This window comes from Oryctolagus cuniculus, chromosome 6, assembly GCF_964237555.1.
Source record: "Oryctolagus cuniculus chromosome 6, mOryCun1.1, whole genome shotgun sequence".
NCBI classification, from domain to species: domain Eukaryota; kingdom Metazoa; phylum Chordata; class Mammalia; order Lagomorpha; family Leporidae; genus Oryctolagus; species Oryctolagus cuniculus.
The window spans coordinates 95,518,590-95,533,951 of record NC_091437.1 but is presented as its reverse complement, the minus strand read 5'-3'; the positions used below and the strand labels follow the sequence as shown (position 1 = coordinate 95,533,951).

At 41.2% G+C, this 15,362-nt stretch overlaps 1 protein-coding gene across 3 annotated transcripts in view; it reads left to right on the top strand.

Annotated features, from left to right (window-relative positions):
• Positions 1–15,362, top strand: part of SLCO5A1 (solute carrier organic anion transporter family member 5A1) — a 183,987-nt gene that overhangs the window by 90,506 nt on the left and 78,119 nt on the right. For all 3 annotated transcript variants that reach the window (XR_011389128.1, XM_051844559.2, XM_002710462.5), the window contains exons 3-4: positions 8,463–8,595; positions 13,913–14,130. Coding sequence is in view for 2 of the 3 variants with exons in the window: in XM_051844559.2 (XP_051700519.1) it covers positions 8,463–8,595; positions 13,913–14,130 (351 nt within the window). In the remaining variant the exon portion in view is untranslated. The remainder of the gene's footprint in view (positions 1–8,462; positions 8,596–13,912; positions 14,131–15,362) is intronic.

Here is a 15,362-nt window from a genome sequence, read left to right as displayed (position 1 = left end):
AGTTATCCAATGTGGGCTGCAGATTTTGTGAGCTGTTACCTCTGGTTGCAGCTGACCTTATGGAATGACCTTGTTTGAGAGAATCTCCAGGGCAGCCCACTGTGGATCTGTGATGAGGAAGGAAGAGCATCTATCAGTTCTGCAAGGAATGGAGATGGCAGCTTTGACAAGAGGTGAATTCGGTAGGAGAACATTGCAGGGTGCTATTACGCCTCTTCTATCAAGGAGCTATTGGGAAGGTCAGATGGTAGGACTCTCCCCAGGGCCACAAGGGAGCAGAATGAAGAGCCCTCGGGCTTGTTTCCTCTGTGGGCATGGCTTGTCTCAGTGTCAGCAGTGATTCATCAGAGACCTTGCATTTAGGACTCGTGTTTTCTTGTTACTGGATAACGAGAAAGAGCAAGCTTAGATTCACCTAATTAAATATGCCCTGTGTGTGTGGGGGGGTGTCTGGCTCAGCACCCTCAAGTGCTGCTGGGGACACCCTCATCCCAAATAGGAGTCTGGGTTTGAGTCCTGGTTCTATTCCTGATTCTAGCTTTTTGCTAATGTCCGACCTGGAAGGCAGCAGCTGATGGCTCAGTTAGTTGGATCTCTGCCACCCATGAATTGAGTTCTTGGTTCCTGGCTTTGTCCTGGTACAACCCTGGCTGTGATGGGCATTTTGGGAGTGAATTTTAGTGGATGGGAGATTTCTCTCTCCCTCCCTCCCGTTCTTCCTTCCTTTCTCTCTCTCTCTCTCTCTTTCTTCCTTATAAATAGATAAATAATAAATAGACAACTAACTAACTAAGTAGTTTGAAATATGCTATTACAAAGTGAGACTTGAGTCCTGGGGAGAATTAACCCTGAGTCTCTCAGGCTACCATCATTAACTGACTAGCAGAGCCACTGAGGGGCACATAGGGCAATGACTGCAAGACAGTGGTGGAGATGGATCCAGCTTCTCATCAGTTGTTGCTAAAATTGATCACAGAACAAGCAAAACATAAGGATAAGATAAAGATTGTGAAAAAATGATAGTGCAAGAAGGATAAAAAAGGCAAGAGAAACAATTAAACACTGGATGTTTTAAAGTCAAGAGAATTCATACAAATAAAAATTTTAGCTTGATAGAAAATTCAAAAGGTAAGCAAACTTATTTAAGTCATGAGAAGTAGAAGATAAGTCATTTTAAAGAAAAACTGGAATGTTAAGTTTTGAGATTCAAAGCTCTATTAAAATGTTTAAAAATATTAAAAAATATAAAAAATTAAGTAAGATCAAGAGCTACAACTGTTTGTGATGTGAAAGTAAAAGTAAAAGAGAGATGAGAGTATAGTAAAGGTTATATCTATAGGAGACAGTTGAAAACGAGACAGTAAATGGGATTAAAAATAAGAGTTAATGTACTTTAATGTAAGAAAGGATACAAGGTGAAAAGTGATTTAAGAAGAAAATGAAAATTAGAGGTCTGAGGGTAAAAGATAGTTAAGTGTAGGAAATACTGACAAAAAGTTGGCAAGAGTCAGGTCATTTGGTGGGTCTGGGACCAATGGCCATTGACAGGACTTGCTCTGATGCATAATCTGTATGCCTTGTCAAGATTGGGAGGAAGTAAGCCAGAAAGAGGAGAAATCAGAAGCTTAGGTTATGAAATCCAGGACACCTTCATTCTTCTGGTCATGACATGTCATCAGTTTATAAACATTTATTGAATAGCTCATGTGCCCAGCCACCAATTAGATGATAATGAAATCATACCAACTCCACAGCTTATTTGTTGATAGCCCTTGTCCTTATACACAAGTATTCCACATGCCAGGCATTCCACACACAGCACTGACTCTTTTAATCCCTATAATAAATACTTTTGCCATCTCAACTTTACAGATGGGGAAATGAGGCTCAGAGAGGCTAAGCAAATTGCTGAAGGGCACTTGATCATTAACAGTTGGAGCCTGGATATGAATACATAATTTTGGAATCTGTGCTTTAACCACTGCATAGTACTATCGATGATGTGGCTCCTGCTGTCTGAGATGAAGAGCTACTTGAAAAGATTAAGATACAAATATTTGAAGAGATAAGTAGGAGTTAAAATGGGGCATATTCAATCTCAAATGCATGGAATGATTCAGTGTTCTCTCAAAGAGTGATGTGTATACCCCAGGGGATATATAAGACAATTCAATGGGATATAAGAAGACAAGAATGGAACTTGTATTTACGTTTATGTTACTAGTTCATTGAATAGCCCAAGCTTCTAGTATGACTTCCTTATCCTGGCAGTAAACCAATGACGATATAATCAGATCTGACGAGACACAGTCAAGAGATGTAAAATGATCAAATTCACTGAAGGAACTATGGATTGACATCTACTGTCATTGGCAAAAAATCTCAAAATGTACACTGAGAAAGTTTCATTGTTGACATCTACCATTGTTAATGACACTAGAATGTTCACTGACCATCTTGGTCTGACTTCTATTGCTATAACAAATTGCCTGAGACTGGGTAATTTGTAAAGAACAGAGGTTTATTTAGCACACAGCTCTGGAGACTGAAAAGTTCCAGAGCATCATGCTGGCATCTGTCTGCGCCTGGTGAGGGCCTTCTTGCTGTGTATGACATCACGTGGCAAGACAGAACAAGCATGACACAGAAAGAGAGACCTCACGTCTATAATGAAACCACTCCCATGATAACCCATGATGCATGCATAATGGACCTCTGCATTTCTGAGGACAGAACCTTAAGGTCTAATCACCTCCCTAAGGTCCCATCTCAGCTTTGCTGCACTGGGAAGCAGCTTCCAACACATGAACTTCTGCGGACCCATTCAATGAGAGTGATGAGAGCACTGAGGGGTGGGAGTGAATGTGGGTTGTGTGCCTCCTACACCATCTGGGCACCCTGGGGATGTAGCAGTGATCATCACTGACAAGAATCTCTTTCCTCAGGGAGGAGAGGACAGATGACAAATGAGAGCAAAGGAGAGGTAGAGTGTGTTAGATGGGAAGAATTGGGGAAAAGAGCTTTTAAGTTTTAGGTAGGGTATTTGAGGATGGCCTCCGTCAGAAGGAACTGTTTGAGTAGCTCCCTGCAGAACATAGGGAATGATCCATGTTGCTATGTGGGGCAGGAGTATTCAACACACACACACATACACACACACACACCACACTACACAACATATGCATACTACATACATAGCACATGGTACACACAGCACATACTACACACTCCACACACTACACTACACACCACACACACTACACACAAACACCACACACTACACAACACACACACACACACACACACACTCTTACTGAGCAAGTGCTAAGATCCCAAGGCAAGGGCCCGCCTGAAGGTTGAAGATGTGTGAGGAGATCACTAAGAAGGGAGCCCGGTGAACAAAGGAGAGTGACTGGAGATGCAGTGCAGAGATCATGGGGGCAGAGTGCAGATGTGCAGGCAGGTCTTTTTAGCCACATAGGGACCTTGGTTTTTACTGAGAATGAGATGGGAAGCCACTGGAAGGTTTGAATGAAGAAGTGATATGATCTGGCTCATGTTTCTAGAGAGGATCATTAGGCTGCTGTGTTGCAAATACATTGCAGGGAAGGAAAGGAGGAAGCAGGGACACCAGGAAGGCCAACGGCAATTTTCTAGCTGAGCAATGATAACAGCTAGGACCTGGCTGTTAGCAGTAGAAATAGGGGGAAGTGGCTGAATACTGAATAAGAGTTGAAGGGAGAACCAACACGATTTGCTGGTGCATTACATGTAAGCTGCAAAAGGAAGACTAATAGGGTATATACATTATTTATTCAGAAATGTAAATGCACTGGGAATCCATGCTTAGAACCTCTTACAGGGTTGCATGAGGAAGTGTGGCAGCCATTGCAATAGACGATGGATAGTCTACAGGGAGACACTGAGGAGAGAGACATCTGGGGGACGACAATGAAAGTTGGTTAAAGAATGAATGGGGTTGAGCCAGGATCCAGGGAGGGAATGATGAGGTCAGCAAAGGAAGAAAGATGGCTCTGCCCAGGCCTGTCCTCCACCCCGGAATACAGGATCATGAAGTTATGGTTTGAGGTCTGGAGCAGTAGCTGGAGGGTAGTTTGTCCCACCCTTGAACTCCAGGTCCAGCCTTTGAGACCTTTTATAAGTCAGTAGGGACTGACTGGGAGATTTGACAGGGCAAGTGAATGGTGTAAGTTTGTTTCAACAGTTTGCTCCTCTTACAAGCTGTGAGTGAGTTCCATTGTTGAATCAATTACTGAATGTTAACTCACTGGCCCATACAGGTTTTGTTTCCAGAGAATGATCTATGGGACCTAAGAGATGGGTGTGTGTGTGTGTGTGTGTGTGTGTTAGGGTAATGCCTTTGGACTTCAAGTGTTTGCCATACAATAAAAATAACTGTGACAATATTGCTGAGTTTCAAAAAGCATTGTCTATGTTTGTAAACTAGTTAAGGTTTTCTGGTGAATGCCACTGAATCACTCTTCCGCTCACGGGAGAGCTGCAGGGTCTTGTTCGCACACGTCCTACCCGGTCCTGCTTGGCACTCCAAGATGATGCACCCAAGTGCCTCAGGCATAAACAGAATGGCGGAAGTGCCCTTTTCTCTGTCTGTGTTTGTGAGGCAGCCTCTTCTGTGCCAGGAGAGCTATTTTGGGAGGATGATTCATGTCACATTTTGGCCTCTTTACGGTTTTAGGTTGTCAATGGTGTTGGCTTCCTGGAGGTGTAAGTTTTATCTTCATATGCATACGGGAATACCTGAAACTGAAAAACGAACTTTCTATTCCTGAGCTACAGTCTACACTATAAGCAGATTAATAAGATATTTCTCAAAATACTTGCCTGACACTTTGGTGTAGTAGATTAAGCCTCTGCCTGCAGTGCTGGCATCCCATATGGGCACCGGTTCGGGTCCTGGCTGGCTGCTCTATTTCTGATCCAGCTCTCTGCTATGGTCGGGGAAAACAGTGGAAGATGGCCCAAGTCCTTTGGGCCCCTGCACCCACACAGGAGACCCGGAAGAAGCTCCTGGCTCCTGGCTTTGGATTAGCCTAGCTCCAGCTGTTGTAGCCATTTGGGGAGTGGACCAGTGAATGAAAGATCTCTTCTCTCTCTGTCTCTGTCTCTCCCTCTCTCTGTAACTTTGCCTCTCATAAATAAGTAAATTAAAAAAAAAAAAACAAGATCCTAATTATGAAAAACATGCTTCCAAAAGAGTACCCATCACTTGTGGCTGTGCCTCCATTCTCCATTTCCAGACACAGATGGAGACGTCGAAGAACTGAGTGTCTTATTGTTGAAAGCAGATGATTCTGTAAAATCAACACTGTGCTCTCTCTTTTGAAATAGTGTGAAAAGTGAGAGCAGGTGTTAAATTACTGTATTGTTGCCTGTGGTTACAAGTAACAGGAGGCACAAGATTATTCAAAGTTTATTTCGATGTGGATGACAAAGTAAGAAGTCATTCTGATTATTCCAGTTTGCTTTTTGGTAAACAGAGTGCTACTGAAAGGACATGGCAAAATGTCCTGTTTTATTTGCTGGCTAAAAATGCATGATAGCAATAGAAGTGAGAAGCACTTAGCACCTGAGCTTGTTTTCACGCTTTACAAATACCGTGCCTTTAAATGGTTTATGGATTTGTCTCCTTACAACTGAGTTTGAATAGGAATCAGAAAATGGGTTTGGCAAAATCATTCTATAATGCTTAAGAAATTTCTTATCCTCTCTTAAAGTGTTTAAATTGGCAATATATTATTTATTTTAGAATTTTAAATTATAGGGGCCGGTACCGTGGTTCACTTGGTAAATCCTCCGCCTGCAGCGCTGGCATCCCATATGGGTGTCGGGTTCTAGTCCCAGTTGCTCCTCTTCCAGTCCAGCTCTCTGCTGTGGCCAGGGAGTGCAGTGGAGGATGGCCCAAGTGCTTGGGCCCTGCACCCGCATGGGAGACCAGGAGAAGCACCTGGCTCCGGACTTCCGATCAGTGCAGCACCGGCCGCAATACGCTAGTTGTAGTGGCCATTCTCTGTTTCTCTCTTTCACTGTCTACAACTCTACCTGTCAAATAAATTAAAAAAAATTTTTAAAAAGAATTTTAAATTATAGAAGTGAAGATATGAAAATTAAAAACAAGTAATGCTAATGAATTTCTGGTTGTTTGGTAATTTTGGTGGCACAGTGTTTGGAAAAAATTACCATCTTTCTGATCCACTGACAGTGAGACATGTAGTCCTCCCACGCCTTGAACATGTGCTTTTAAAACTTATTTTCTTGGGGCTGGTGCTGTGGCATAGTGGGTTAAGCTGCTGCCAGCAGTGCTGGCATCCCATGTGGGTGCTGGTTCAATTCCCAGCTGCTCCACTTCCAGTTCAGCTCTCTGCTAATGGAATGGAAAAGCAGTATAAGATGGCCCAAGTATTTGGGTCCCTTACACCAATGTGGGAAATGCAGAAGAAGCTCCTGGCTCGCGCTCTCTCTCTCTCTCTCTCCCTCCCCCTTCCTTCCTTCCTTCCTTCTTTCCTCTCTCTCTCTCTCTCTCTCTCTCCCTCCCCCTTCCTTCCTTCCTTCCTTCCTTCTTTCCTCTCTCTCTCTCTCTCTCTCTCTCTCTTTCTTTCTTTCACTTCTTTTTAAATATTTATTTGAAAGACAGAGTTACAGAGAGAGAGATAGAGACTGGGAGAGAAAGAGGTCTTCCATCTGCTGGTTCACTCCCCAAATGGTTGCAATGGCCAGAGCTGAGCTGATCCGAAGCCAGGAGCCAGGAGCTTCTCCCAGGTCTCCCACATGGGTGCAGGGGCCCAAGCACCTGGGTCATCTTTCATTGCTTTCCATTAGCAGGGAGTGGATCAGAAGTGGAGCGTCTGGGACTAGAACCGGCACCCATCTGGGATGCCAGCGTCACATGCAGAGGCTTTACCCGCTCCTCCACAGTGCCAGCCCCTGTAACTCTGCCTGTCAAGTAAAATATATAAATCTTTTAATAAAACTATTTTCTCATCCATCTGTAGTTGGTGTCCTGCATTTGGATCTGCTGACCCATGCCATTTACAGAGACTTACTTATCTTTAATATTTCTCAATTAACAATAAGCCAAATGCACTACAAGATATTATTTGATTCTAAAGTGATGTTTTGAAGAATATTAGCAATTTAAGGGCATTTAGACAGCTCTGCCAATCCAGCTGAATCCAACTGGGGAGCCAAATCTGGCCTTATTGAGGTCCCTCCTCCTGCCAGAACCTCCCAGCTGTGATAAATGAAACCCACATTTTCCTTTTACTTATTTTTTCCTTCATTATTATTTATCTTTCTTATTTTAAGACTGTGTTTTGTTTTTGTTTTACTTGCTTTTGGCTACTTCATGACAGCCTCCTTAACTACCCTGGATCTCTAACAAATTTGAATTCAGTGTTTCTGGGGTGGGACTTGAACACTTCCATTAAAAACTAAAACAAACAAATGCCCTAAACAGCACTTTGGCCTCAGAATCAGCCCTAAGGCATTCGAATTTGGAAAAAAAAAAAAAAAAACAACAACAAAACCATGAAAGTTTCTCAGGCATGGAAAGCCAAGACACTGTGGGGGAAAAAAACAAACAAACAAACAAACAAACAAAAAACCTAAATCAAAGATCTCTGTGAGTGAGATCCCAGTGGAAAGAACCGGCCATCAAAGAAGGAGGTACCTTTCTCTGAAGGGAGGAGAGAACTTCCACTTTGATTATGGCCTTATCTAAATAAGGTCAGAGTTTGTGAACTCAAGAGACTTCCAGAGCCTTGGCAGCTCATGACAAGAGCCTCAGGTGGTTACTGACGTCATAAATAAGAGTGTCAATTGTTAAATCAACAACGGGAGGCACTGTGCACTTACTCCCCATGTAGGATCTCTGTCCTTCATGTGTTGTACTATGAGAACTAAAGGTAAAACTAATGTTCAAGCAGTACTTTGTACTTTGTGTGTCTGTGTGGGTGCTAACTGTTGAAATCTTTACTCAGTGTAGAGTTGATCTTCTGTATATAAAGATAATTAAAAATGAATCGTAAAGAATAATGGAATGGGAGATGGAATAGGAGATGGGATGGTTTGCGTGTGGGAGGGTGGTAATGGGGGGAAGAACTGCTATAATCCAAAAGTTGTACTTTTGAAATTTATGTTTATTAAATAAAAGTATCAGATGCTAAAAAAAAAAAAAAAACTAAAACTAAAGTGATCAAAAAACTCTCCAGAGGATTCTGATTCCCTCAGAGGACAGCAGGTAGCAATTAAAAAAGGGGCAGTATTGAAAAGTGAAATGTCAAGAGAGACACAAACTTCCGATGTTTCTCATTTTTTGGAGACTATTTCACTGGGGCAGTTCTGTGGTAGGGTGGGGGATTAGTGAACTGCACATGCTCCAATGAATATACTGCTTTTTCACATTTCCCCTTCTGTCTTCTCAGCCATCATGTATGTCATGGGAGCACTTGGCCCTGCAGTGGGATACTTGTTAGGTGGACTTCTTATTGGTTTTTATGTTGATCCCAGAAATCCCGTTCACCTTGACCAGAATGATCCGCGTTTCATCGGAAACTGGTAAGAATGGTTTTCTATATTTTTCATTTCACTCCTTACTGATAATGCTAGTGTGATAACAGCTAAAAAAGTTCCTATCAAAGAGAGTAAAATAGTAAAAGTCCCCTGAACAGTGGCAGTAGGCAGAATGATTTCCACGGCTCCCACCTCTCCCCCTCTTCATTTAGAGAACCTGTGAATACGGTGCCCTACCTGACAGAAGAGACTTTACAGATGTGCCTGCGTGAAGGATCTTTGAGATGGGGAGATGATCCTAAATGAACTGGATGTACCCTATTTCATTAAAAGATCCTTGTAAAGGCAAGAGGGAGGCAGGAGGGCTGTGGGCAGAGAAGATAGTGTGATCAAAGCAGAAGCCAGGGTGATGTGCTTTGAAGATGGAGGAAGGGGCTATGAGCTAAAGAAGGCAGGCAGACTCCAGGGAATGGGTTCTCCTCTCGAGCCTCCAGCAGGGATGCAGCCCTGCCAACCCAAATTATCCAAGTTTAATTATCTAACATGTATTTGGGGGCAGAGAGACAGAGAAATGGCAGACAGATGTATATAGAGAGAGTTCCCATTTTATGGTTTGCTTCCCGAATGCGCACATCTGGAGCCTGGAAGAGGCTGAAGCCTGGAACTAGAACTCAATCCAGGTTTCCTGGGGTGGCAAGGAACTGTACTTGCGCCACCAGCTGCTGTCTTCCATGGTGTGCGTTAGCAGGAAGCTGGAATTTGGGTTTCTGATTTATGATGTTCCCTACTGCCCAGAACTCTAGTCTGGTCACCCTGTCAGTGGGTGTTTTCTCTTGATAGTATTTTCTTGCCCTGAGTGTGCTGGAGTTTTAGCTGCTGGCTCACTTGCTAGACCCTAATTGTTCTACAAAATAAGTAACATTTATGACTCAGAACAAGACATTCAACTCTGGAGATTATATTATTTCCCTGAATAACCAGAGTTGTGTTTTGAGTTCTTCACAGTCCTTAACTTGAACACACTAAGTTATTTCTTTATGATTGCAAGCACTGACAGAAAATACCAGTGTCCTGAATTCATTTCACATAGATTAGAATAAATATACATTGGTAAGGAGTTTTCATTTTATAGCAAAGAGATTACTTCTGTATTGGCAACTGTGTGTGTTTAGTAATTTACTTTTTAAAGAGTTTCTTAAAGTACCTTGTTCTCTGTGTTTCATTATAGGACAACAGCCACATGTTACCCTAGGAGACTAGTGGGAATAATCTATTTTTAAGGAGGTTAACAAATATCAATAACTTATCTTCATAAGTAATGCTCTTTGACATTAGAAGAGCTAAAAATCTAGATGAGCTTGACCTCATAGAACTTTCAGATCTCACAAAGAATTCCCCTATCAGTGTTAGGGAACTAACACAGGAGTTTTAGGGTTTTGGCTCCTAGTGTAAATTTGGTCTCAGCTATTCTCTTTGAAATTCTGAAATCAATCAGTGTAAGATTTTTTTTTCATGGTCAGAAAACTGGAGGATTAAAATGAGGTTATGAGCATCCAATGTATATGCTCTGTTCTCTACAGATGTCATGAGAAGAGCATGGAATCAGGGCCTATGTGGAAGGAAAGAAAAACTGGGGGAACCAGCAAAGGGGTGGGGAGAAGGCGGGCAAGTGGGAACTTTAGTCTTACAGGTGCTTCATGCTGACTCTTAAAAATGTTCTAGTAGACATCATTGCAACTGGTAGCAGAATGGAGAGATTCCAAGCTCACACCCTAAAGCTGTGCTCCCCTAGGTTTAAGTTCTTCTCTGCACTCAAGAGTGACATGACTTTGAGGAAGTTACTTCTTTGTGCCTCATTTAAAAAAATTCATAAAGGGAAGTAGTTATAGTACCAAATTTCCAAGGTCGTTGGGAAGAATGAATGAGTGTTTACATACGTAGACTTCTAAACAGTTCCTGCTCACTGGAAAGTGTTAGTTATTCAGTCCTTTGAATGTAGTCAGTGTTCACATAAGTTGATCCATTTAAAGGGCTCAGTATTAGTTCTATGAGTGATAAAATGATCAATATAGAAATACACAAATCTATTTAAAATACATTTGAATTTTATTTACTGACTAAGTACTGTTTGTAACAGACTTGAACCTAACAAAGGCACAGTTATTTGATATGATGTCTGGCAGTAATGATTTTTTAATAAATAAATGTGAAAGTTATGGAAGGAATGAGTGGATAATGCTAATATTTACTGGCTGTTTACTTTGTGTCAAGCATTATACTAAGAGCTTTGCAAGCAACCATATGTAGTCCCTAATATTATGCTCATTTTGCAGATGAGAAAATTGATGCTCAGGAAGTTAAATAATTTTCCCAAAGCTCAGAGTCAGGAGGAGCTGGGATAAGAAACTCACTCCAGGGTGAGGCTCTGAGTCAATATATTTAAATAGCCTCCTTTGGTGAATGGTCTTCAAGTAGTGGCTTAGGAAGGAGTCTAGGTACCTTGACTTCTCAATTTTAGCTATTGATGGATCTTTCCTCAACATATAATGCACATCTTCTTGCCTTATTCAGGTTTCCCAGAGCCATCATTATGTCATGAGTTATATAGATTTGAGACTGTTTTTTTTAAAGATTGATTTATTTATTATAAAGGCATAGATACAGAGAAAGAAGGAGAGAGAGAGAGAGAGAGAGAAAGAGAGAGAATCTTCCATTCACTGATTTATTCCTCACATGGCTACAACAGGCAGAGCTGAGCTGATCCAAAGCCAGAAGCCAGGGGCTTCTTCTGGATCTCCCACGCGGGTGCAGGAGCCCAAGCACTTGTGCCATCCTCTGATGCTTTCCCAGTCACATTAGCAGGGAGCTGGACTTGAACCGGTGCCCATATGGGATATCAACACTGAAGACAGAGGCTTAACCCTCTATGCCACAGCGCCAGCCCTGGAGACTGTTGAAGCATGTGGACTTGGAGGCTTGTCTGCTCTGCCTGGAAATGGCCTCACACTTCTGTGCTATTTTTGTTGACTTGCTGCAATTCTTCCCCTTCTGTTATATACTCTATTAAGAATATATTTTTTATACTTACCTCTCATTTTACATCAATGGCTGGGGATGGGATGGTGGGGTGGCTGAGCACAGATTTACATAGAATCGAAATAAAACAAACCAAATTAGCTAACATTAATTAATTGCTGATTTGAGGACAGGCATTTTTTTTTAGTATACACACACACACACACACACACTTCACACACTCTTGTTGACTCCAGCAAACACTTCTTATTGTCCCTCTTTCACAGGAAAAAGCTAATTTGGAAAAGCAAACTAATTTCCCTAGGATCTCATTGTTAGTAAGTGGTGAAAACAGGATATGAACCCCCAACTGTCTGAAACTACAGCTCATGAGCCGCTCCCCATCACTGCCCTCCATTGTCTGCTGCTGCCCGCCCCTGCCTGCCCCCTTCTGGAGGTGTGGGGAACTGAAGGAGTTTGGAGGACTTGTGTTTAGAGTTAGTGCAGGGAGAGGTAAGTGGGAGGAAGGGGCCGACAGATGAGGGCCTCCTAAGCAACCAAGTACTAAAGAGGCTGGACAATATCATAGCTATGTTCCCTGCAGATTGATGGCATTTTTAAAAAACCTCTCTCTTTCAATTTACTTATTCAACAATTTTTATAGTACCTAATCTGTGTATCTGCTCCAAGCAATCTTCTCAAAATAGAGCCTTTTCCTGATTATCTTAAAAACATTCTCTGATGTAAGTATATCTTTGAAAATAGCACACTGATTATTAATGACTGTTTTTCTCAACTGCACCATGACCTTGAGCACAGTTGATCCAAACATGTTTTTTTTAAAGATGAATTTTCACTTTGCAAATGATCTCTAGCCTTCCTGGATCAAATTCAACGTTAATGTTTGGGGCACTGCTTGTATTTCAGTTAAAGTGGGTGGGAAATTGTTTTTTTTTTTTTTTTTTAAGATTTATTTATTTGGAAGGCTGAGTTACAGAGAGGCAGAGGCAGAGAGAGGTCTTCTATCTGCTGGTTCACTCTCCAGATGGCTGCAATGGCCGGAGCTGTGCTGATCTGAAGCCAGGAGCCAGGAGCCAGGAGCTTCTTCTTGGTCTCCCATGCGGGTGCAGGGTCCCTAAGGCTGGGTCATCCTCCACTGCTTTCCCAAAGCATAGCAGAGAACTGGATCGGAAGTAGAGCACTTGGGACTTGAACTGGTGCCCATATGGAATGCCAGCACTGCAAATGGCAGCTTTACCCACTACACCACGGTACTGGCCCCCTAAAAATTTGTTGATACAGAGGACAGAGTCTGGGCATTTATGAACCTGGAGGCTCTAAAGGCAGAATGTGAAGCTGATGTATCCTTGTTAGAAGTGTTGGCCGTGTTAGGTAGGACTGAGGACCTATGCTTGCCAAGGAAAGGTTGAAGGGGACTGGGAAATTGTCCATGAGGAGTTATGCAGGCAAGAAGCACAAGACCTTAACACATGGCTCTGACACTGGACTGGAATTTGAGTTCTACTCTTGGTATGTGTCACAAGCTGTCTGCAACACAGTAATCTCAGATGAATTGGGACAGAATCCCAAATCTACGTCACTGAAGTGCTGCTTCTCCCAGGAAACTTTGATACACATTAACCTCCCCTCTGAAGTTTCATAACATTTGAAATCTATACAACATAATCCAACATTTAATTGTATGTGTTTTTGCATGTCTTAGAGATTGCATCTTATATTTTTGGCTTGCTTGCAAGTAGATGATAAGTTCTTGAAGGTGAAGTTTAAGGCTAAGTATCTCAGCCTTCACATTGGTTAAGAATTGAGAGGACCAGCTAAGTGGAGGCCAGTAGATTTTTATGTGCTTATAGATAAATATTTGAATATTATCAGCAGCTTAAAAATATTTCACTTGAGATATGACTTTTTTCCTCCTGAGAATAAAGTTTCTACATTGGTCCACAAAGCATGCTATGTATAGAGTCTGTTCTATTTTTCTATCAGATTTATAATTTAGTGACTTATTACAAAATGCACATTGTAGAAGGGTTAATGATGTTAGAACTACACATAAGTGCTCAAAAGTACTTAGTTGAATTCTAATCAAGGCAGTTAAGTATAATTTTTGTTATAATACTAGTATAATGATTGGCTAGATTTTCTATTTATACCACAGAGGGGAGAATCCTTTGGTTTCTTAATTTGTTCAGTTTCCTCCTGCCTCACAATTGTTCCAGGCTAAAAGTTTTCTCTGGAGACTTTTATCATTGAAAGCTTCTGCGTCGCTGATTTGTTCTTGCTTACAAAACAAAAACCAAAATGCTATTCACATCTCCCAATTTTTTAGGTGGAGCGGATTCCTCCTTTGTGCCATTGCAATGTTTCTTGTGATATTCCCAATGTTTACTTTTCCAAAAAAGCTTCCACCTCGACACAAGAAAAAGAAAAAGAAAAAGTTTTCTAATGATGCTGCCAGCGATGATGATGTTATGAAAGAGAAATCAAACAACAGTGACCACGTGGACAAGAAAGTTTCTTCTATGGGATTTGGGAAGAATGTCCGAGGTAAGGTGTAGCTCTTGAATAAGTACGTGTATAATCCATCAGTGCTCCCCGAGGTGCAGTTCTAGGCGACAGCTGCCCACAGCCCACCGCTGTCTGGTACAGGTCAACAGGCAGATAAATACTGAAATGAAGAATGAGGGCTGCACAACTGTTTTAGAAATTGGATTTTGTACTTTGATATCTGTTGAATCGAGTAGTAATAAAAAGTTGGGCTTCTACTTTGCTTAATTTTAAAAACACTAAATTGCCTAATAATTTATCATTAATGTATTTTGCAAATGTATCCATAGATGACAGATTGAAAAGAATATTCCTACATACATAGATTGAGAAGCACTGGTTTAGATAATAAAGATGCCAATGTTTAAATATATATTTACAGTTATTAGGGATGTCTGGTTTGAAAAATATTGATAGCGTTATACAGGGATAATTTATTTTAGGGGAACAGTGGCTTTGGTGGTGTGGTCTGATCCTTATGCAAGTATAAAACCTGCTACTAGAAAGAGATATCATCTCACAGTGGCTCTGTCAAATGCTGGTGTATGGCTATGGAGAAGCACGGCTGGGGGTGGACCTCCAACTCCAGGGCAAAAACATCCAAAAGTTCAGTGATGTTCTGGCCTATTTTTTCTTTTTTCTTTCTCTTAAAAACTGTTTTATTAAAGCTGTATTTGGTGATGTAACAGCTAGATAATTAGAATTGACTTTAATTATATAATCTGTTTAGTATGAGAGGTCTTCAAAGAGTTAACACAAAATGCAAATTATGGAAAAAGCTATGCACACATTTCAAAGTTTTTGTTCCAAAACAAGCTTATTCTTCAATTCCATTTCCCATGAACTTTTTGAAGTACCTTTGTATGTGTTGAACAGAAGTATGTCCTTTTAATTCAAGAAACCTATAATACTATAGTCACATTCATTTTAGACTTATTTCCTGAATTCTCTGAATTGATTTTTTTGGGTATAAATTATGAAGCATAATATTTACCAAGGACTTATGGCAGTCAAGGTTATTTTAAGTTCAATTTACCTAGGCACATTATCATTTCATTTTGACTATGCATGCAATAAGGGCAAAGATGAAACTTTAAGGCTTAGAATAAAGTTACTAACATATTATAGGCTTCTCTTTACAGCCTCAGAATAATGCATTCAAATTGGACCATTTTTAAAGATCGCATTTGTGAAAGCAAGTGCAAAGACAATTAATTGAAAATTCTTCTCCC